At 44.0% G+C, this 24532-nt stretch overlaps 1 protein-coding gene across 6 annotated transcripts in view; it reads left to right on the top strand.

The window, feature by feature from the left end:
- The window catches only part of AMPD2 (adenosine monophosphate deaminase 2), a 334786-nt gene that overhangs the window by 259875 nt on the left and 50379 nt on the right, over positions 1-24532 (top strand). For all 6 annotated transcript variants that reach the window (XM_073615888.1, XM_073615890.1, XM_073615891.1 and 3 more), the window contains 3 exons: positions 888-1014; positions 12760-12923; positions 24280-24400. In XM_073615888.1, the coding sequence (XP_073471989.1) occupies positions 888-1014; positions 12760-12923; positions 24280-24400 (412 nt within the window). The remainder of the gene's footprint in view (positions 1-887; positions 1015-12759; positions 12924-24279; positions 24401-24532) is intronic.

Raw genomic sequence — 24532 nt, 5'->3', positions numbered from 1 at the left:
CCATTTTATGTTGACATTAGTATATGGCTAGTGAGGCTCAACACTGTGTAACAAATCCTGCTACTGGTTGCAGGCTGCAGTGCGCTTGTGCCTGCATTCACAGAGCATTAGATTGCCTTAGCAGTTTGCAAATTATTACTGAAATATGTCGCGAGTTTAAGATGTAAGAACAGTTAAAACTATTTACCCAGATTTACTGTATGTTTCATGGCTGATCGGTGAATGTTATAGACACTAAGCCCGAGTTCACACCTATGCGAATTAGATGTGCGTTTCCCCACATCTAATTCGCATAGCAGGAGAATGTGACTGGCTCTCTATGGAGCCGGTTCACATATCTCCAGGGCGGCTGCGGAGCGCACTGCACAAAAACGCTGTGCATCTTTGGCTCTGTTTCAGGGCCGAATTCAGGCATAGAAATGGCCCTGATTCGTCCCTGAAACGGGGAACAGGGACGCACAGCGCTCCTGTGCGATCCGCAGCCCGGTATATTGTGAACCCGGGCTTAATGTAGATGATGTATTAAAATATGGGGTTATTTTTCTAAAGGAATAAAATACTTTGCAAAGTGAATTTTAAATTAGCTTAATGACTAAGATGAATCTTTGCTAACTTCAATCATCCATCCATGTGCAAACAACAATCACAAATTTCCTTGCATAGGATTCAGTATTCTTTGGAAAGTGAATTTTCACCTAGCTTCATCTAATTCACAAAGGTAAGTGAAAACTCACTTTACAAAGTGAACATATTCTATTCCTTTAGCAAATCAACCCTGCCTAATAGGTTGTAGTGAGCTATTCTTCTTTTTAAACCTGTTTTCAGAATCATGTAATGTGTTTTTTTTTATCATTTAACATTACTTTTCTATTTTGCTCTCCCCTCAGTGATGTGTTCCGAAGTAAAAAGCAGGTTAATAATTTCCAGGAGATTTTGGAGAACATTTTCCTACCTCTTTTTGAAGTCACTGTGAATCCTGCTAGTCATCCAGAACTGCACCTGTTTTTAGAACACGTGAGTCATGTGGATCCTAAGACTTACCACACAACTCCTCAGCTCATTAGGTTTATAGATTCACAATGTTTGAATATGCACTCGTCTGTATAAATTAATATATTACTAACACATTTAAGTGCAATGTGTCTGAAATTAACATTATTATTGAACTATTTGAACTAAGTGGTAAATGTCAAGTTACAAATCTGGGGTCCAAAACAGATAAACAATACAAATAGGGTGATCGGGAAACGATAATGGGGAGGGATCCGTGTGTAAGATAGTATACAGTAGATGTAAACTGCATTGTCACATATAATAGTCCTATCAGTGTCATTTGACAGCCTGGTCAGCAGGTAAATACAGCAAACTATAAATGCATATGAAATAAAAAATACTTCACATACTGAATAATTTATTTATATTAACTAGGGTTGCACCAGTACCACTTTTTTAAGACCGAGTACAATACTTTTTTCAAGTACTCGCCGATACCGATTACCGATACCTTTTTTAATGACGTGGGAGAGTAGCACTGACGAGCGCTGATAGGTGGCACTGATGAGGTGTAGACTGTGTCAGTAGTTTATTATTTTTATTTTATTTTTACAATTTTATTTATTTATTTTTTTTTACAATTTTATATATTTTTTGTTAATTATTTTAACAGCATTTCTTTTTTTGGGGGGGGGGGGGGGGGAGTTGACAGTGTGATTTTTTTTATTTTTTTATTTTTTTTAAATTATTTTAACAATTTTACTTTTAAATATTTATTAAAATGTTATTTTTTTTTATTTTTTTTTTTATTTTTATCAACCCTGTTTTTTGGGGGGGGGGCTTTGGTGAGGTATCAGGGTTCTAACATCTTCCCTTTGACAGCTCCTGACATCTTCCCTTTGAGGCAGGGAAAGGGACTGAGGACACAGATTCCCCAGTCCCTTTCTCTGTAGCCTCATCTGCACTGAAGATGAATGGGGAGGAGACAGAGGCTCCTCTCCATTCATAAACTGAAGCATCATAAACAGTTTACGATGCTCAGTTATGAATGGACAGTCAGTGATCACTGACTCTGTGCATTCAGAAAAGCAAGGAGCCGGTAAATGACATATTTACCGGCTCTTCCTCCACTCTCCATGCTGACAGATCTGGGACAGGGCGGGCCAGAGGAGGACACAGAGGGGGAGCGGAGGAGGACAAGGAGGGGGAGTGGAGGAGGACACGGAGGGAGAATGGAGAAGGAGCGGAGGATGACACGGAGGGGGGAGCGGAGGAGGGGTATCAGTGCAAGCCTAATATTAACCACATCTATCATATACATTTTTTTTGCAAAAGTTGTCTTTCAAGTTGTAGAAATAACTGCATTAAAGTATTTTTCTTGTATTTGTTGGGAGTTCATCTTTAAGAACTCCCCCAATGAGGGAGATATACAAAACTAGTGCACAGAGAATCTGGCGCAGCTGTGCATAGTAGCCAATCAGCTTCCAACTTCTGCTTGTTCAATTAAGCTTATGATAATAAATCCTAGAAGCTGATTGATTACTATGCACATCTGCACCAGATTCTGTGTGCACCAGTTTTAGTAAAGCTCCCCCATTACTTTTTTAAATAAAGGTGAACTAAACCAAACGCTAAACTGAAAAATATGTATCTGAAAGGTACAGTACATAACACAGGCAAAGTATTCATAGACCCTGCATTAAAGGCTTATACCGGCAAGCGATTGGACAAAGTTGAGCCACAGGAATATAGTACCCAAATAAATAAAAAGCAAGCAAGTCTAAAAAAATTATAAAAGTTTATTGTAGAAAAATATGACACAATGAAAAATCAAACTTCCACCTTCCACCGTCTAAAAAAGACAATGTTGTCTCGCCAAATTAACATCTAGACTACATCCACATAAACACACATCATAAACCATAAAATACAGGATAAGAAAAACTGGGTGCACCATCCACCGTTAGCCGGATAGCCCTGTAAATAACATGGCCCTGGAATGGCAATATCTGCAGTAATCAACTGTCCAGGGAGCAACAGACTGAGCCTGAAATGATTGTGCATCAAAATGTGGAGCAGTCCCTTATGTAAGGCCACATTGAAAGTGCTGATGTCAAATGAGTAGATGAGCCACAGTCCAAGCAGTTGAAGGAGAGATAGCTGAGCACCATACAGTATATGTAACAGCAGGCTACGGCAATGAAATATTAGCTAGCCGAGAGACAACAAGCATGAACACCTCATCAATGGAATCTCCTATCGAGAAATGTCATTGCTGCACAAAGGAACGCAGAATACACAATGTAAGTTCATTACATAGTTACATGTTCGTGTCTCAGCTGGTAAGCTCCAAGCATAAAGCCGCTGCTGGTATGAAGAGTCTAGGCTCCCGCCAGCACCTCTCAGCACTCCTTGTGGCCGCTAGGCAGCACACCACAATTAGTATAAAGGTCCCACACTAGATGTGTGTGAGAGCGGCTCCGGTAAGCCTACAAACAAGTACTGGGACTTTGTGCTCTCAGTCCTGCAGACTGTTCCATGCTATGTCATCCTGGAATGGAGATGAGGGGATGCAAGAAATGGTGTCAGACGTACAGGGGCATGATGTCAGCATGTTTCGCTGGGAGTCCCCAGCTTCGTCAGGACATGTCGCAGTCCGGATAACATGGCGTGGAACAGTCTGCAGGACTGAGAGCATGACATCCCAGTACTTGATCGTAGGCTTACCTGAGAGGCTCTCACACACATCTAGTGTGGCGTGCTGCCTAGCAGCCATGAGGAGAGCTGACGGGAGCTGGCGGGAGCCTGGACTCTTCATACCAGCAGCGGCTTAATGCTTGAAGCTTACCAGCTGAGACACAGACACGTAAATATGCAATGAACTTACATTGTGTATTCTGCATTCCTTTGTGCAGCAATGGCATTCCTTGATAGGAGATTCCATTGATGAAGTGCTCATGATTGTCGGCTGGCTAATATTTCATTGCCGTAGCCTGCTTTTACGTATATGGTGCTCAGGTATCTCTCCTACAACTGCTTGGACTGTGATGCATCCACTCATTTGACATCAGCACTTACATAAGGGACTGCTCCACAATTTGATGCACAATCATTTCAGCCTCGGTCTGTAGCTCCCTGGACAGTTAATTACTGCACATATTGCCACTCCAGGGCCATGTTATCTGCAGGGCTATCCGGCTAACGGCGGAGGGTGCACCCAGTTCTCCTTATCCAGTATTTTATGGTTTATGATGTGTGTTTATGTGGATGCATGGATAGTGTCTAGATGGTAATTTGGCTCTTGTAGTTTTTTTAGACTTGTTTGTTTTTCATTTATTTGGGTACTATTTCCCTGTGGCTCAAGTTTGTGATACTTTGAACTATACCCCTTTTTTTTTTATACAGTTCCGTTATTTCATATGCTGGTTACTGCCACAGAGCCCCGCTTTCATTTGAAATTAGTGAGTGGATGAGTATTTAGCAGTACTTTTATGTACCTTATATACTATGGTTCCCAGTATTTCATGTTTTGTTTTTGAGATACGCCTCCCCTATAACTCTACCCCTCTCTGTGAGTCCTCAGTTTTTTTGTCAGTTACCCGGTGGTGGTGGTGGTGGACCTCGCTTTCTTTGCTGATAAATTATTTTTAGCATAACTAGTTCATTATTTTATTATTTTATCTTCAAATTCTTCTACTCTTCCATGACCTCCTAATACCTCAAATAGAAACAGTGCGTCTGCATTGCGGCAACCTCAGTAAAATCTTGGGAGCTGTACCTGGACCCCACGCCGTGGACATGGCCTATAATGTTACTTTGGGCACTGGATCCTGCATGGGCACTCACCTTGACACTTGAGTGCAACGCTTTGTAGTCAGCTGCAGAATGCTATGCAGGCCCAGGGAACCCAGCCTCCAAAGACCCCTTTATATACTTTAATACACAGTCCAGCATCATAGACAGGTAAATCACTGTCACCCTACAGTAGGGATGAGCCGAACACCCCCCTGTTCGGTTCGCACCAGTACATGCGAACAGGAAAAAAGTTCGTTCGAACACGCGAACACCGTTAAAGTCTATGGGAAACAAACATGAATAATCAAAAGTGCTAATTTTAAAGGCTTATATGCAAGTTATTGTCATAAAAAGTGTTTGGGGACCTGGGTCCTGCCCCAGGGGACATGGATCAATGCAAAAAAAAGTTTTAAAAACGGCCGTTTTTTCAGAAGCAGTGATTTTAATAATGCTTAAAGTCAAACAATAAAAGTGTAATATCCCTTTAAATTTCGTAGCTGGGGGGTGTCAATAGTATGCCTGTAAAGGGGCGCATGTTTCCTGTGTTTAGAACAGTCTGACAGCAAAATTACATTTCGAAGGAAAAAACCCATTTAAAACTACTCGCGGCTATTGCATTGCCGGTCCGACAATACACATAGAAGTTCATTGATAAAAACGGCATGGGAATTCCCCACAGGGGAACCCCGAACCAAAATTAAAAAAAAAAAAATGACGTGGGGGTCCCCCTAAATTCCATACCAGGCCCTTCAGGTCTGGTATGGATATTAAGGGGAACCCCGGCCAAAATTTAAAAAAAAATGACGTGGGGGTCCCCCTAAATTCCATACCAGACCCTTCAGGTCTGGTACGGATTTTAAGGGGAACCCCGCGCCCAAAAAAAAAAAAAAAGGCGTGGGGTCCCCCCCAAAATCCATACCAGACCCTTATCCGAGCACGCAACCTGGCAGGCCGCAGGAAAAGAGGGGGGGACAAGAGAGCGGCGCCCCCTCCTGAACCGTACCAGGCCACATGCCCTCAACATTGGGAGGGTGCTTTGGGGTAGCCCCCCCAAAACACCTTGTCCCCATGTTGATGAGGACAAGGGCCTCATCCCCACAACCCTGGCCGGTGGTTGTGGGGGTCTGCGGGCGGGGGGCTTATTGGAATCTGGAAGCCCCCTTTAACAAGGGGACCCCCAGATCCCAGCCCTCCCCCCTGTGTGAAAAAGTAAGGGGGTACTTACCCCTACCATTTCACTAAAAAACTGTCAAAAATGTTAAAAATGACAAGAGACAGTTTTTGACAATTTCTTTATTTAAATGCTTCTTCTTTCTTCTATCTTCCTTCATCTTCTTCTTCTTCTGGTTCTTCTGGTTCTTCCTCCGGCGTTCTCGTCCAACATCTCCTCCGCGGCGTCTTCTATCTTCTTCTCCTCGGGCCGCTCCGCTCCCATAGCATGGGGGGAGGCTCCCGCTCTTCTCTTCATCTTCTTCTCTTCTTCTCTTCTTCATTTTCTTCTCCAGGCCGCTCCGCATCCATGCTGGCATGGAGGGAGGCTCCCGCTGTGTGACGGCGTCTCCTCGTCTGACGGTTCTTAAATAACGGGGGCGGGGCCATCCGGTGACCCCGCCCCCCTCTGACGCACGGTGACTTGACGGGACTTCCCTGTGACGTCACGGGGAATGCCACAGGGAAGTCCCGTCATGTCCCGTGCGTCAGAGTGGGGTGGGGTCACCGGGTGGCCCCGCCCCTGTTATTTAGGAAACCGTCAGACAAGGAGACGCCGTCACACAGCGGTAGCCTCCCTCCATGCCAGCATGGATGCGGAGCGGCCCGGAGAAGAAGAGGAGAAGAAAAGAAGAAGAGAAGAAGATGAAGAGAAGAGCGGGAGCCTCTTCCCATGCCATGGGTGCGGAGCGGCCGAGGAGAGGAAGATAGAAGACGCCGCGGAGGAGTTGCTGGACGAGAACGCTGGAGGAAAAACCAGAAGAGCCAGAAGAACCAGAAGAAGATGAAGGAAGAAAGAAGAAAGAAGAAGCATTTAAATAAAGGAATTGTCAAAAACTGTCTCTTGTCATTTTTAACATTTTTGACAGTTTTTTAGTGAAATGGTAGGGGTAAGTACCCTCTTACCATTTCACACAGGGGGGGGCGGGATCTGGGGGTCCCCTTGTTAAAGGGGGCTTCCAGATTCCGATAATCCCCCTGCCCGCAGACCCCCACAACCACCGGCCAGGGTTGTGGGGATGAGGCCCTTGTCCTCATCAACATGGGGACAAGGTGTTTTGGGGGGCTACCCCAAAGCAACCTCCCAATGTTGAGGGCATGTGGCCTGGTACGGTTCAGGAGGGGGGGCCGCACTCTCGTCCCCCCCTCTTTTCCCGCGGCCTGCCAGGTTGCGTGCTCGGATAAGGGTCTGGTATGGATTTTTGGGGGGACCCCACGCCGTTTTTTTTTTTTGGCGTGGGGTTCCCCTTAAAATCCATACCAGACCTGAAGGGTCTGGTATGGAATTTAGGGGGACCCCCACGTCATTTTTTTTTTACATTTTGGCCGGGGTTCCCCTTAATATGCATACCAGACCTGAAGGGCCTGGTATGGAATTTAGGGGGACCCCCACGGTCAGGGGGACATGAAGTGTGAGCATGTGCAGAGCAGGAGGTCACATGACTGATGGTGATCACATGACTGATGGTGATCACATGACTAATCATAGATAATATATAAGGATTGATGAACCATCCGTGTAGCCAATCCCATTTGAAAAAGTCTATTCGACTAAACATGTCTTGGGCATGGTTACACGGCATTCCATCGCACTGACATTAGATGCCGCTGTCTGAGGAGGACTACACCGATCGGATGGCTGGGCCTTAGAAGGTTGGGTGAGAGATACACCAGTTTACACTTCAGGTCCGCTGTGACCACGGTGCACCGTTGGATCACTGATCCTGTTGCTTGCTGTGCTTGCTGTGGATTTCTTTTTAAAGGCTTTTATGTTTCAGTTTAAAAGTGAGTGTAACCATTGAAGTGTGTTTGAAGTGATTTTAATAAATCTGTCAAAATGGTATCACGCTATGTGGAGCACTTTATTCATTTTTTCACATATGGAGCTGGCTTGATTGAAGTCACGGTTCATCACATGCAACCCAGGTGTGGTTCAATTGCTGTTTTGCCAAACACGAGAGTGGGAGGCTATACAATCTGGTGAGTGCGCTCTTCAGAGGGAGTGGTGTCACTATCACGGTGGTGTGGTGGAAGAGTAGAAGATTTTTCACAAGAAGATTGAAAAACAACTGTTGAACTTGATCATTCATTTCTTGTAATTTATTATTTATAGTGACACTTTTCACTGGGTGTTAAAGAAATTTCTTTTCATGATAAAATTAATATTTTTCATGACACTATTATTATTAATATTTTATGCATAAGTAGAGGGTCATAGGCATTATACTGCTCTGACCCATTATTTTACACAATTTATATTAGCGCCGCTATCTCTATCTGTACACGTGTGAGAGGTATAGTTTTGGGGATTTTGATCAGTGGTTGCACACTTTACCACCACTTCCGTCTGGAGCCTTTATAAGGTACACAGGCACTTCCTTCCACCCTTTTGCCACAAAGCTTTGTTGCAGGACAGTCTACACCTGAGTTGCTCCGTACTCCTTCCAGACATGCTTATCCTACATTCTGCACGCTACTCTAATGCCGCGTACACACGGTCGGACTTTTCGTCTACAAAAGTCCAACGGACGCTGACGGACTAAAGCTGGCTGGTAATCCGATCGTGTGTGGGCTTCTCCGGACTTTCAACGGACTTTTTCAGCCTCAAATCCGACGGACTTTAGATTTGAAACATGCTTCAAATCTTTCCGACGGACTCGAGTCCGGTCGAAAAATCCGCTCGTCTGTATGCTAGTCTGACGGACAAAAACCCACGCTAGGGCAGCTATTGGCTACTGGCTATCAACTTCCTTATTTTAGTCCGGTGTACGTCATCACGTAAGAATTCAACGGACTTTTGTGTGATCGTGTGTAGGCAAGTCTGTTTGTTAGAAAGTCCGCCGCAAGTCCGTCGAAAGTCCGTCGAAAGTCTGTCGGACAGGCTGTCGGACTTTTGTAGCTGAAAAGTCCGACCGTGTGTACGCGGCATAAGAGTACCCTGCAGGGGAATACCCTCGCTTGCCAGCTATTCAAGTATTCTGCAGATAGAAAGTCTGAGACCTCTGAAGGCTGTCTTTGCTCCAATAGGCACAGCTTTGCAACCAGCTTTCTTTGCAATTTTACTATGTCAAACTACAGCTAACTGGATTAGGGCAATGACCAACCATCCTGTGTTCCAGGACGGTGATTTTAATGGAACAAATATGGCAATTGTCGTCTGCTCTGCTCTTTGGTGTGGATGCCCAGGAACATGTCATGAGACACATTTCCATTATGGCTCTAATCTCCATTCACATGTCCAAAATCTTGTAGCTCAGAGTCTGGAGAGCTAAGACTGCCTGCAAAAAGCACCTCGCATGTATGCTCTTTCAAGGCAGATGTCTTTTTGGGAGGAACTTGACCGATTCATTAAAGTGTTACTAAACCCACAACAGTAAAATCCGTGTGTATATTCAGTAAAGCATGCTTGTTATACTCACTGTGGGGTTAATCCTCTGCATTTTGTATAAAGGCTTTGTGATCCTGTTTCCTCTGATTCTCCTCTTCTTTAACTGACTCCAACCCATCTCCTGATAGAACAGAGCTTTAGGAGTCAGGCTGTACATGTTTGGTGTGTATTGTTAGAGAGTTTTTTTTTTCTTGGGAGAGTGCATGTGATCAGCACTGTCCAGACTGAGGATCAGGGGAAAATGAAAACTCCTCCTACAAGCTTTAAACAGACACTGCTATAAGTCATACAAGATTGCTATATACTACTGAAAAAAGCTATTCAGCAGTTTATATTTACTAAAACTATGGCATTTCCATGTTCTGTGTACTGTGGGAGACCAGATATAGTGAATGCAGGGTCCTGGGTTTAGTAACACTTTAAAGATGTAACGGGGGGAACGTTTTACTTCCACAGAGGAAGATTCCAATCTCCTCTGCTCAGGAGCCTCTGTCTCCTAAAATGCAGCGCACCTAATCCCTCAACCCACAAAGTTTTGCCTAAAGCCCCTTCCCAACAAAGGAGCACCCTCACTCCTAAGAGTGGGGGGACACTTGGTACCATTTGCCTCTCTCTGAGTCAAAGACAACAAAGATCTGTGGGTTCAATTGGTGGTTTAAAGGAGTAAAAAATGCCTTTTCAGAGTTCAAAACCCTACCCCCTCACTGATTTCTTCTCTTAACCAAAAACTACCCACAAAAAGGCAGATTTGCAGAATGTCCTAAACCATCTCTTGTCCCAGGGAGTAACTGTGCCATTACCTCCACAAGATTCTATTCAAACCTGTTAATAGTACCAAAGCCCAATGGAGGTATTCATCTTGCTCTGGGTAATTACCTCCCAGAGAAAGGGGAATACCTGACATCCATACTGTAGACATCCAAGATGCCTCTCTGCATATTCTCATTTATCAACTTCATCATCACTTTCTGCCAGCCATTTCCAAGTTGTTGCCCTGCCCTTCAGTCTGTCCTCTGCTCCCAAAGTCTTCAAAAAAGTCATAGCACCTCTTCTTGCCCTGCTTAGAACTCAGGACATCCAGGTCACAGGTTATCTAGACGATCTGCAAAAGTCCACAGATGTTCAGATTCAGGTGTTCCAATTTCAAAAATTCTGCTCTCTGATTCTCTGCCAGAATACTTAGGTCTGGTCCTTGACACATCCCAAGCAAAGGTTTTCCTTCCAAAAAAGAAAATTCTAAATATGAGACCTCTCCAACACAACATCTTGTTCACATGAAACAACCATGCTTCTTCTCTCAGGTGGACATTCAGTCTTCTGCGGATGTAGCTTTTGGGCCGCTAGGTTTTTTCAATTTGGGTCTTTTGACCGGTGTGTTTTTTTTTCAGCCTGTTCTGTCCAGTTCTGTTTGCTTAGTTGTTGCCCGCCATTTTCATTCATTGTTTTTTTCCCAGGATCTATGTATACTTTGCCTGTGTCCAGTACTGTGGAAATAAGATAACAGGATATTTGATATACCTTTAAAGGCCACATCTTGGAGCACAGTACAGCACATAGGCCCACCTTCCATTCCATGATTACTCTGCATTGCTTGCCACTAAATTGAGGACTTGAGAAGTGGAATGAGATTATAGGGGGCATGTCATTAAAAGCTTTTCCAGTGTCCAGTCACCTGAAGGCATGAGCCTTTTATCCAGGATCTACAAATAATTTGCCTGTGTCCTGTGCTGTATTCCAAGATATGGAATTTACAGGTAAGACATAATTTCTCTTTTTCCATTTCAACCAATTGAGGATTTTGAGCGTAAGAGATATACCCTGAAAACTTTAACAAAGTTTTTATGATGCATCTCTTGCATCCAGCTTAATTCCCTCTGCCACTGCTCTCCTTGATGCTATTGACAGGCAGGAATTGAATTTGCTCATTTGTTTTGTTTGTTACTTTTTTTCTAACAAAAAAATGTGGAAAATTGCAACATCTTTGCAATTCTGTGACCTAGAAACATTATTTTAGTGTAATTTTGAACAGGAAAAATTATAGAATGAAATGTTTACTTTTTATTTATGGTAAAATTACTTTAAACCAACACTGGTCAGAATGGAAAAAAATGGCATTTATTCATCCTTGTTTACATATTTTTGTCTATAGATACCATAGAAAATAAAATCATTTTTCCAAAACAATATTGCTAAAAGAAAACCTAGTTTGTCCCCTAAAAAATGTATGTATTACTTTGTTATCTTATCCATTTGCTGACCAGCTATTGTAGTTAAATGGCTGGTTGGGGCAATGGTCATTCTGAGTGGACATTTTAAAGGTCCACGTTTGTTCAGAGTGTGCAAGTGTCAAGCATGTGCACAATGCCTGTGATTGTTCTGTCATTGGACAGTGCAAATCACAGGCTAAAGGCACAGACCCAAACTGAGTAGCTTTGTGCCTTGTGATAACTGAGAATCAATCATAGTTATGTAAACATAAAATACCACAAAGAGAGAGAGCTGGGAGGAAGTGGCACAGGACACATGCAACACTTTTCAGGTACCATTGCTTCCACAGACCACCAACGAAAGGGGAGCACACTAACCACAAAACAGGCAAACTGAACAGCAAGGGGTACACAGACCAACAGGAGAACACCCAAAGTACACTACCATAATGGGGAACTAATTCCTAACCACTGAAATTTGCAAGCTATTCTGTACATTACATAAGGGGAGATTTACTAAAACTGGTTCACTCAGAATCGCATAGTAACCAATAAGTTTCTAACTTCAGCTTGTTCAATTAGGCTTTGACAATAAAACCTAGAAGCTGGTTATTATTCAGAGCTGCACCAGATTTTGTACCTGCGTCTGCACTGTTGTATGCTACATTGTCCCAAACTAAAGCTTAATGTTTTGGGAGATAGTGTTACATAGAGGTTGACGGTTTTGGGTACCTTAGCATTTTAATATATACTTAACTCCTTGCTGATGATATATGCAGTATACAGTCTCCTGTAAACAAAAATTTGTTGCAAGAATAGATATCTCCAAAATGCTCACCATGCCTCCCCACCACTTCTCAAAAGGGGTAATTTTGGGGGTGTTTATACAGTTATTAAATGCCACCAAGAAAGCCTTTTCTGTATAAACAAATGATATAAAATTCATTTGCGTACACTATTGTATGACTTGAGCTCAGTCAACCTATAACAGCCCTGAATATGAAAACTGTTCTGAAAAGACCCCTTCCTGTAGCATGCTGGTAGTGAGGTGGTTGGGTAATGACATACTGGAAATGTATAAATTGCTATGGTCCATAAGGGGTATACAGATATGAGAGGCGAAGTGGTAAAACATGAAATCTTAATATATTCTTTTATGGTATTCAGGTGGATGGATTTGACAGTGTGGATGATGAATCAAAACCTGAGCATCGTATATTTAATATGGAGAGTCCTCTGCCTGAGAACTGGAGAGATGATGACAACCCACCTTATGCCTATTACTTGTATTACATGTTTGCTAACATGACCGTTCTGAACCACTTGCGCAGGTATATGCTCTAACTTAAAACAACTGCCCTGTAGATGTCGTTTTTCTCTCTACATTTACAGTATACTGTGAATGAATGTATTGTTCAGGGAATCCTAATATCTTTGATGTGTTACTTTATCCCATATAGTGTTCTTCAGAGGAGATAGGTGCATCTGTTGCACTTCCATAACCTCAAGTAAAACGTAATCTATATCTGAACTTCAGCCAAATCAGTTTAATGATAGACAGTCTCGGAGGAGAGCTGACAAGCAAAAGAAGGGTACTGCAGCTAGCTGCAACCCTTCTTAAAGGAATGTGTGTGTGTGACCCATCAGCAGTGGCGGGAAGTGAAAATGTATAGGGATGAGCTTTCTGTTCGGGTCGAACATGAGTTCGACTCAAACATTGGCTGTTCGCCCGTTCGTCGAAAACCGAACATTATGGGCCGTTGGCGCCAAATTCGAGCGGCGCGTAACAGCCCATAATGCACTGCGGGAGCGCAGTGCATTGCTGTATAATGATTGGCCATAGCATAAACCTGCATGTTTTGGCCAATCACAGCGCCCTCAGCTAAGAGAACCATAATTGGCCAAAGGCAGGGTGCCTTTGGCCAATCATGGCTCAGGGGGACTAAGTCCACGCCCCACACTATATAAGGTCGCCTGCACGTCAGCCTCGTGTAGTGTGTCATTGGTGTGGACGGAGAGAGAGTGTCATTTAGATTGAACAGGCAGGCACATTGTTCAGTTAGCTGCAGTGTATTTAATATATATATAAACAGTCTCATATATATATATATATATATATATATATATATATATATATATATATATAATCCACTGTATCCAGTTTAGCTAGATCTGACTGCAGTCCGTTCCTGGTGTACTGTTTCTAATATACTTCAGGTAGGTAGGTAATTCAGTTAGCTGCAGTGTATTTTTTATATATATATATATATATATATATATATATATATATATATATATCCACAGATAGTCTTGTATATATTTATATATCCACTGCATACAGTTTAGCTATATCTCACTGCAGGCCATTCCTGGTGTACTGTTTCTAATATACTTCAGGCAGGCAGGTGATTCAGTTAGCTGCAGTGTATTTAATATATACAGTGCTGTGCACCCATAGTGCAGTTGCTACTACTTTCCTGGTGGTGTACACAATACATACAGTGTACCCATAGTTGTTATTAAACTTCTGTTGGTGTGCACAGTACCGTGCACCCCTATTGTAGTTGCTACTACTTTCCTGGTGATGTACACAATACATACAGTGTACCCATAGTTGTTATTATACTTCTGTTGGTGTAAACAGTACCGTGCACCCCTAGTGCAGTTGCTACTTCTTTCCTGGTGGTGTACACAATACATACAGTGCACCCATAGTTGTTATTAAACTTCTGTTGGTGTACACAATACTGCGCACCCCTAGTGCAGTTGCTAGTGCTACTACTTTTCTGGTAGTGTACTCAGTACACAATACATACAGTGCACCCATAGTTGTTATTACACTTGTGTTGGTGTACACAGTACTGTGCACCCCTAGTGCAGTTGCTACTACTTTCCTGGTGGTGTACACAGTACACATTACAGTTTTTTTGCTAAACAAAATTTACAGCATGTCCAGAAGGCCACCAAGGAGAGGCAGACACTCACAGACACTAAAAAAGGCAAGCAGGCTCTGTGTCTACAGTCGACAGTGCTGGTCGTGGACACGGTGCATCCTCAGCACGTGGCCGTGGGGCACGCTTGGCCTTTTTTCCTGCAGCTGGCCATGTTATTGAGCCACAACATGCAGAAGAGTTGGTGGAATGGATAACAAAGCCATCCTCTGTCACCCAGGCTCAGAGTAGTTTGCCTGCCAATGCAGCTGGTAAAGTGGCCTAATCCATCGGCTCCATGTCAACAGTCACTCCTTCCCTAGCCCCCATCATGCACGGAGGAGTCCCCCAAACTATTCGACCACAGTGTCGGGTACATGCTGCAGGAGGATGCGCAGCGATTTGAAGGCTCCGATGATGGTACCCAGGTTGAGGAAGAGAGTAACGTCAGCCTAGAGAGAGGGGGTGCCCAAGAAGGTCAGGAAACTGGCAGTCATGTTCCCCCAGCTGCAGCATACTGTCAAGTTTGCTCCAGTGATGAGGAGGGAGGGGATGATGAGGTCACTGACTCAACTTGGGTGCCTAAAAGAAGAGAGGAGGAGGCACATCTCTAACAAGGTAGGATGCCTTCCAGGGGGCAGCTTAAGGGCAGCCACCCTATTGCATCACACCGCAGATCTAAGCAGGTGCAGGGCGCTGCTGACTCCCCACATATTTTGAAAAGATCTTTGGTGTGGGCCTTTTTTAACACGTGTGCATCAGATCGCACAGTTGCTGTTTGCAACATATGTCTGAAGCGTATAAAATGTGGCCAAAACAGCAGCCACTAGGGGGCACCACATGCTTGACCAGACATATGACGACCTCCCATGCAGTCCGTTGGCAACAGCACTTAAAAGACCCACATCAAAGAACAATGTGGACCTCTCCTTGCTCCTCATCAGCTGAGTTCTCCAACCCCACTATACCTCCAATCCTCTCAGAAACCTGCACTGAGAGGAATGAAGGTATAGCAATAGGTGTCCCAAGTACTTGCAGCCAATCTGCTATCAGTACACCTCCATCTGATTTTAGCAGGCAAAATTCCCTACCCCAGTTGCTAAACCGTCAAAAGAAATTCGGTCCCATCCATCCACATGCTCAGTGTCTGAATGCTAGCTTGGCCAAACTGCTAGCACTGCAACTGCTGCCTTTTCAGCTGGTAGACTCTGCCCCCTTTTGTGAATTTGTGGAATGTGTGGTACCTCAGTGACAGGTTCCCAAACGCCATTTCTTTTCACGGAAGGCCATTCCGGCTCTCTACCAGCATGTGGAAGGCAATGTCTTGGCCTCGTTGGATAGGGTGGTCAGCAGTAAGGTGCATATTACTGCTGACTCATGGTCCAGCAGGCATTGACATGGACGCTACCTTTCTTTCATGGTGCACTGGGTAACTCTGCTGACAGCTGGGAAGGATGCAGGACAAGGTTCAGTATTGCTGGAGCTTGTTCCACCACCACGCCTCCAAAATGCTAGTGGTGATTCTGCCACAGCTCTCTCCTCCACCCCCTTCTCTTCTTCTTCCTCTATGGCCTCTTCCTCTGCAGATTTCTTCTGTGAACCAGCGGTGCTCCATAGGCTTTCAAGGGGCTGCGCAAGCACTTAGGCAAAAAGATGCCATGCGGTGCTTGAGTTGGTCTGCTTAGGGGACAGGAGCCACACTGAGGCAGAGATTCTATCAGCTCTGCAGGGGCAGGCTCAGAGGTGGTTGACGCCACGCCAGCTTCAGCCAGGATTGGTTGTATGCAACAATGGCACCAACCTCCTCTCCGCCCTCCGACAGACAGGGACACTTGACCCATGTTCCCTGTTTGGCTCACGTCCTGAATTTGGTAGTGCAGCAGTTCTTGAGCAGGTACCCAGGCTTACAGGATCTCCTGAGGCAGGCCAGGAAAGTCTGTGGTAATTTCCGCCGGTCATATAATGCCAGTGTTTGGCTGGCTGACATTCAAAGAGAATGCAACCTGCCCAAGAACTGCCTCATTTGTGACATGCCCACCCGGTGGAACTCAATGTTGGCAATAATGCAGCGGCTGCACACGCAGCAGAGGGCCATCAATGAGTACCTGTGTGAGTATGGCACCAGGACAGGGTCAGGGGAGCTTGGCTTTTTTTCACCTCGCCAGTGGCTACTGATCAAGGACGCATGCACTGTCCTGTCACCATTCGAGGAGGCCACGAGGATGGTGAGCAGTGACAGTGCATGCATCAGTGATACTGTCACTCTTGTCTTCCTATTGGAGCACACACTTCGTGGAATAATGAACAGAACACTTGAGGCAGAACAGCGGGAGGAAGAGGAGGACTTCCTTACTTCTCAAGACCCCCTTTATCCAGATACTAGTATTCCTGCAGGCCTGCCGATCACACAGGAAGAAGAAGAGGAGGAGGAGAAGGATTGTGTCAGCATGGAGGTGGAGGATAACACTCAGCATCAGCAGCAGTCTTCAAGGGATCGTTTGCAGTCCCCAGAAACCCATGGAGTTGTACGTGGCTGGGAGGAGGTGGTTGAGGATCATGTGATCCTTAGTGACCCAGAGGACTCGGGATCGAATGCCTTTACAAACCTACGCTGCATGGCCTCCCTGATCCTGCAAAGCCTGGGAGGTTACAATTTCCTGGTGCTGGACATCGTGTTGCTGAGGCTTCGTTGAGTCACAGAAAGAGCGGTGGAGAAGGTGGCCGGCTGACCGATGCCTTCAGGCAATTCTTTAATTCTTCAGTCCTCAGTGCCCAGGTCTGATCCGTTCCAGCAAGCATCGCCAGCGTCTCAATTACATGGTGCAGGAATATCTAGGGGCAAGATCAGACTTGGAAACCTTTCCACCAGAACATCCACTGGGTTACTGGGTCTTGAGGATGGACCACTGACCAGAGCTTGCTCAATATGCAATTGAGCTACTGGCCTGTCCTGCATCCAGCGTTCATTCTGAACGCACATTCAGTGCTGCTGGAGGCTTTGTAACTGATCACAGAGTGCGCCTGTCCACAGACTCTGTTGATCGGCTCACATTCATAAAAATGAATCAGTCTTGGATCACCAGCTACCAAGCACCTGATGCTGATGTAACCAAATTATTTTTCTATGGATGTGGGATCCCTTGAAGACTGCATATGCTGAGTGACTATCCTATTATGCTGAGTGACTATCCTATTCCTCCTCAATTTTCATGATAGCTACTAAGAATATTTTCGGTTCAGGGCACCACCACCACTACCTAAGGCCCAATTTTTCTGCCCCTGTTTAACAGGGGCACGTAATTACAATTTTTGGTCAAATATTTAACAGCAGGGCTTGATTCTGTGCTCAACCAAAGTATCTGTGAGGCTTTACAGTGTTGTGCCACCACCACCTAAGGCCCAATTTTTCTGCCCCTGTTTAACAGGGGCGCGTAATTACAATTTTTGATCTAATATTTCACAGCAGGGCCTGTTCCTGCGCTCAACAAAAGTATCTGTGAGGCTTTACAGTGTTGTGCCACCACCGCCTAAGGCCCAATTTTCCACAGAGTGTATAGGGCAGGCCGTATAGTATATACAGGCGGTCCCCTATTTTCAAACTTCCGACTTACAAACGACTCCTACTGACAAACGGAGGGAGACAACAGGAAGTGAGAGGAAATCTACCCCTAGGAAGGGAAATTCTCTCCTGTAAGAATTAATATGGGAAAAAGGTGTCTCCCCGCTGATGCTTTATCACCAATCCTTGTTTCCCTAATAACCCAAAATTTTCAAAATTCAATTGTCATTGAGACAAAAAGTGAGGTGAAATCTTCAGAACAGGAGCACAGACAGGAAAACAAATGTTACAGGGGTGATGAAAACCCTTCTCTATGTTATCCAAAATCTTAAAAATAGATTTTTTTTGCTGGAGCTACACTTACAAAATATACCTGTTCCAAATTACAAACGGATTTAACTTAAGAACAAACCTACAGTCCCTATCTTGTTTGTAACCCGGGGACCGCCTGTATACTGCTGCTGTTCAGAGTATATAGGGCCTGGGGGCCCAAAGCCTTTTTTTTTTTTTTTTTTTTAATCTGGGTGCGGGGTTCACCTTTTAAGTGACTTTTTTCCTTTAGAAATGTCATTTTGTGCAGGGACTGTTCTAAACACGGGAAAAATGCGCCAATTTACAGGCATACTATAGACACCCCCCAGGCACGATATTTAAAGAAATATTACACTTTTATTGTTTCAATTTAAGCATTATTAAAATCACTGCTCCCGAAAAAACGGCCATTTTTAAAACTTTTTTTTGCATTGATACATGTCCCCTGGGGCAGGACCCGGGTCCCCAAACACTTTTTATGACAATAACTTACATATCAGCTTTTAAAATTAGCACTTTTGATTTTTCACGTTCGAGTCCCATAGACTTTAACGGGGTTCGTGTGTTCGCACAGATTTTTGGTCTGTTCGCATGTTCTGCCGCAAACCGAACCAGGGGGTGTTCAGCTCATCCCTAAAAATGTATAGGGCCCCTAAACACACTAGGGAAGACTGCAGTGTAAGCAATGCATTCTAGAATGACAGCAACATGTATCACAAGGGGATGCATGGGGTTCTATAGACCATGCACCTCCAGAATTTCCAGAGGCTTGTGTTTATTACTCAGCTACATATATCATATATCTACTTATGTAGATATCTAGATGTCTTCCCCCTGCATAGAGTTATAATAAATATTTTAGTTGTTCAGTCAAGGGACACAGGGTCTTAGTCATTACCATGGTTTACAGTATATGCAGATCCCTTTTGGTAACAACCCTTGCAAAAAAAAAGGTTTTTTTATCTCTCTTGATGATTCTTTTATCAAGATGTTTCTTCTCTCAAGATTCCTGGCTGAACCATAGCCATTGTGGCTATTACTGCAGCTTCCAGACTGATTGACATCTCTGCTGGGCTTTAGGGGAAAGGACACCCCCCAGAATGAAGATGGGGCAGGCCTGTAATGTTGCTGAGGGCACTGGATACTGCTTGGGCACTCTCTCTGTGGCACATGGTTCATCACATTAAGATAGCCACAGGGTGCTATACAGGTCTAAGACAGTGGTCTACCAGCAGCAGAGCCCTGTCCCCTTTTTCTTAGCAGACCTCGCCATGCTACCTGCGCTTGCTTCTATGGCAGTCAGCCAGACCATTGATTTGTGGACTAAGCACATGGCCTGAGATCCTTGTTCCATGAGATATATCAGTCTATGCCCAGACTTCTTATCTTTGCCTTCTGCTACTGCAGAGTAGTACGAGTAGCTTTGCAGATACGCTTCACCAGGTCCCCAGGATGAGTCTTTTCTCTCTTCACATGCATACGATACTTTGGCTTACAAATTGACCTGCAGAGCGACATGTAAAAAATGCCTAGAAAAGCTACCCTTTGAAGGAGAACACCTGTTTTGCCTCTCCTTGGATAAGTATATCAGGGAAATCGCAGTGGGGTTAAACTACTTTTCTTCCCCAAATATAAAAAGACTTGGCCTTCAATAGTAGGACTTATACTTTGAGGTTTCTTTCCTCCCTCTCAGTCCTCCAGTTCCAAATCAAAGACATGTCTGGTTCCAGTTATGGGGTGCCCACACTTGTTAGAGTGGGGAGATGTCTGTCAGCCTTTTGGTCCCAGGAAATCTCAAATGTCTGCATCCAGAGTGGCATTTCCAGCGGCTACAAACTAGAGTTTTGAACTCGGTCTCCTTCTCTCCTTTGTCTTAAAAAATCTGTTCCATTCTGGTTCTAAAGACTCAATTTGTTCCTGTGGGTTAAGAATTTCCACCTGTCCATAGTCCCCCGGGCTTTCACCAAGATACTTGCCATGGTGTTTGCCCTGATCCATGTTTAAGGGATTCATGTTGTGGGGTACCTAGATGATCTCCTGCTGGAAGATCAGTCCCCCCTATTACTGTCAGTGAGTATCCAGTGGACATTGCAGAACTTCGGTTGGATCCTCAACTCGCAGAAGTCCTCTCTGGAACCGTCTCACAGATTAGAGTACTTTGACCTGTTAGACATGATCTTGTCCAGGATCTTCTTGCCCTGGGACAAATGTCTGTCCCTCAGATCTCTTGCCTGGGCTAGGTTGGAGTCCTAGATGCCCTGTTGGTACAGAAGACTTGGTCATCTGAGGAGCTCATCTTCCCATCAACATTCTACAGTTAAGGGTGATTTGGTTGTCCCCACAATGCTGGACCCCTCAATTGTGAGGGCACCCAACGAGAATCCAGTCAGACACCTGCCACCTGCCAAATATTTGGCTGCCTGCACACAGCTCAGCGCTAGAACAAACGTTGAGCTCCTTTGTAAATTAAGGCATTTCCATATGCTTCATTCACACTGGCACTCCTGCATTTAGCTATCCTAAATGCAGGAGAAGTGCTTCAGTGCTCCAGACAGTATAAACGATACAATCTTTTATGCCTCCCAGATAAATCTTTCTGTATTTACTTATATGTTTTACTGTTGCCGTGTTTGGTCGCGTATATATGCATTTAGTCGTGCTTAGAGTGTCTAGTCGGATCCTGGATGAACAGAATTCCATTTTCTCTAAATGCAGCTAAATGCTCAGTAAGAATGGCATAATTGAAAAATAATTACAGTAAAACCTTGGATTGGGAGCATAATTCGTTCCGGAAAAATGCTTGTAATCCAAAGCACTCTTATATCAAAGCAAATTTCCCCATAAGAAATAATGGAATCTCAGATGATTTGTTCCACAACCATTTATTCATAAGTCCTTCAGTTTATGGTCTATATAAAAAGATTATAGCAATGTGATAGATTGTGTAACCATAAAATGTCTATCCACAAATGACCTCCTCCACTAGGGGATTAAAAGCTAAATTCAGCAGGAACTACAGAGTGTAAAAAGGAAGAGAGGTGCTTCTAAGTGTAGGAATATGGTTACATTTAATAAAGGTACAACATTTAGCAACTCACATGGTTGACGAATAAAAGAGGCACATCTAAGTATGCAAGCATCTGGGGTAAAGCTGTCCACATAGACCATCCCCCACGAAGCCAGCTCTCACTGCTGTCAGTCTGCAATCGTGACCGGGAAGACTACCCTGCAGTAGAGCGATCTGAAAGTGAGGCTTGAAGAGCTCGTGGAGCGCAGGGTGGAAGAGATGATGTTGATGGCATTGTGGGGGATGGTCTATGTGGACAGCTTTACCCCAGATGCCTGCATACATAGATGTGCTTGTTTTAATCATCAACCATGTGAGTTGCTAAATGTTGTACCTTCATTAAATGTAACCATATTGCTACACTTAGAGGCGCCTCTCTTCTCTTTTATAGTCAGTTGTGACATGACGTTACTTGTATATAAGGTCAAAACTTATCAAAATTGTTGCTTGTCTTGCAAAACGCTTTTAAACCAAGTTACTCTCAAACCAAGGTTTTACTGTACATGCATTTAATGTCTTCTAAATGTATATATATGCAGGTTTGACAGTGCCAGTGTAAATGAGGCACTAAACCAAACTGACGGACGTTGACACTAATGCCGTGTACACACGGGCGGACTTTTCGGCATCAAAGGTCCGACGGTCTTTCCGACGGACTTTCGACAGACTTTTGACAGACTTCCGACAGACTTTTGAAAGAACGGACTTGGCTACACGTAATCACACCAAAGTCCGACGGATTCGTACGTGATGACGTACGACCAAACTAAAATAAGGAAGTTGATAGCCAGTAGCCAATAGCTGCTCTAGCGTCGGTTTTCGTCCGTCGAACTAGCATACAGATGAAGGGATTTTTCGACCGGACTCGAATTCGTCGGAAAGATTTGAAACATGTTTCGAATCTAAAGTCGGTCTGATTTTCAACCGAAAAGGTCCGTCGGAAGTCCAATGAAGCCCGCACACGGTCGGATTGTCCGACAGATTTGTTCTGGCGGCCGTGTTCGGTCGAAAAGTCCGCCCGTGTGTACACGGCATAATAGCTGTTTCACTCCTGTTCATATGCAGTTGGGCTTTTCAGAGTATCAAGAAGTATGTTTGCTTGCATTATCATTTAGGCCGTTTTGCTAAGTGTTTTGCTTTGTGTCATCAGGGAGATTCAAGACCTTATAGAGGTTTTGATGTCAAAATATGCTTCTTATAAAGTTACAATATATACAAAACTCCATAAGCACTTCAGGTGGAGTAAATATGCCATTATTCCTGAAAGTTACCCTGGCGCCAGACTATTAATTTCAACAACTAAACTTTTCATAGGATTAAGACCCCTTTCACACTGAAGCGCCGCTAAAACAGCAACGTGACCTTAAAAATTTTAAAAAAACGCCAGTTTTGCTGCGCATTCAAATCGCTTTTAAGGTACTTCAGAAGCACTGCACATTCTTTTCAATGGGCCAGGGTGTTTTTGGAGTGCTTTTTACAGCATTCCAAACCCGCCCCAAAGATGCTGCTTGCAGGACTTTTTCTAATGTCCCGCAAGTGCACCGCCCGAGTGTAAAAGCACTCATGCAAATGAATAGGAGGCAGTTTTAAGGTGCTTTTCAGAGGCTATTTCTAGCGCTAAAACGCTTGAAAAGCGCCTCAGTGTGAAAGGGGTCTTAATGTGCATTCCGTGTAGCTTAGGCATTCCATTTACCTGAAAAGCTTGCCTTGCTTAGACATCTGAATGTCCTGAGACTACAGCAGGGTGCCGCCATCTTGGATGTCATGTCAACAGCTCCAAAAGACTCAAAACTGTCATTCAAATGAGACACTATAATACTTCTCGCTCATCTGCTTTATAAAGGATTGTGTAAGAAGGCGAAAGAACAGTTGGAGGAGCTGGACCAGCACAGACAGTAATTAGACAATCCCAGAAGAAAATAGGACTATAACGGGGAAGGAAGCTGTTCTTGGGATTTGATACTTTCTGGAGTGTCAGATTCCTAGTAAGTTAAGAGGCCCATTGCAGGTCAATAAAATTGGTTATGGAAAGTTAAAGATTAAATTCACTTTTGTGAAAAAAATAATAAATGCACAATTTTTTTGCTTGTAAAAAAAATGAACATTTATTATTTTTCTTAGGAGCCTGCAAAGCATTGCACCTGTGATTAGCAGATAGCGGGTGCAATGTTAGGCTTCTGCAGACTTTCAGTATAGCTGTCTGCTCGTACCTCCCATATGAGCAGACAATTACTGAACAACAGGAAGAATCAGTAAACTACAAGAGTGCTCATTAGTGCCCTCTCCGTTCATTCAGAACTATCTGCTGTGGTGGCAGACGGGACTTGTAGTTCACCCATTCACAGAACTCTGTGAATGAATGATGCCACTCGCTGTCACCCCCCCACACACACACACTTCCTGACACTATGAGAGATCGGAGGAGATGTGGGGGCTGCTGCTTTAGTAGCATGTTACATGTTACACCCAGCTGTAACATGTACCATGTTACTATAGGTGAAGTTGTTGACAAGGTCTCTTTAAAAGCCCACACTGCTTGCATTTGTTGAGATGGCTCTGTTTTTCAGTGTAAAAACATTTAATTATGCTGTCATTGGCTTAGTTTATGTACCAGAGAATGATTGTCAATTTGTACCTCTTCAGGATTCCAGTTATTTATGGTGAGATTTGATTCTTGTTTATAGAGATTTTGTAAGGCCTGTTTGAGAGGATTTTAACTGTGATGTAGTGATGATATACAGTAAATGTATATACATTTTTATGTTTCTTCGTTGAAAATGCATATAACATTGTTGTTCTTTTTGCCTTTGTGGCAACAGGCAACGTGGGTTTCATACTTTTGTGCTGAGACCACATTGTGGGGAAGCAGGACCTATTCACCACCTTGTATCTGGATTTATGCTGTCACAAAACATCTCACATGGACTTCTACTCCGCAAGGTAATGCTTCCAGCATAGCGTTTATCTGGAAAAATGAAAGAGTTGCACAATTGCTGTACATTTTATTGGTCTCTGTTAGGGATGGGCCGAACACCTCCCCGGTTTGGTTCACACCAGAACACCTCGAACAGG

The sequence above is a fragment of the Aquarana catesbeiana genome, linkage group LG02, assembly GCF_042186555.1.
Source record: "Aquarana catesbeiana isolate 2022-GZ linkage group LG02, ASM4218655v1, whole genome shotgun sequence".
NCBI lineage: Eukaryota > Metazoa > Chordata > Amphibia > Anura > Ranidae > Aquarana > Aquarana catesbeiana.
The sequence above is the reverse complement of the archived record's forward strand: the minus strand, read 5'-3'. Positions and strand labels throughout refer to the sequence as shown.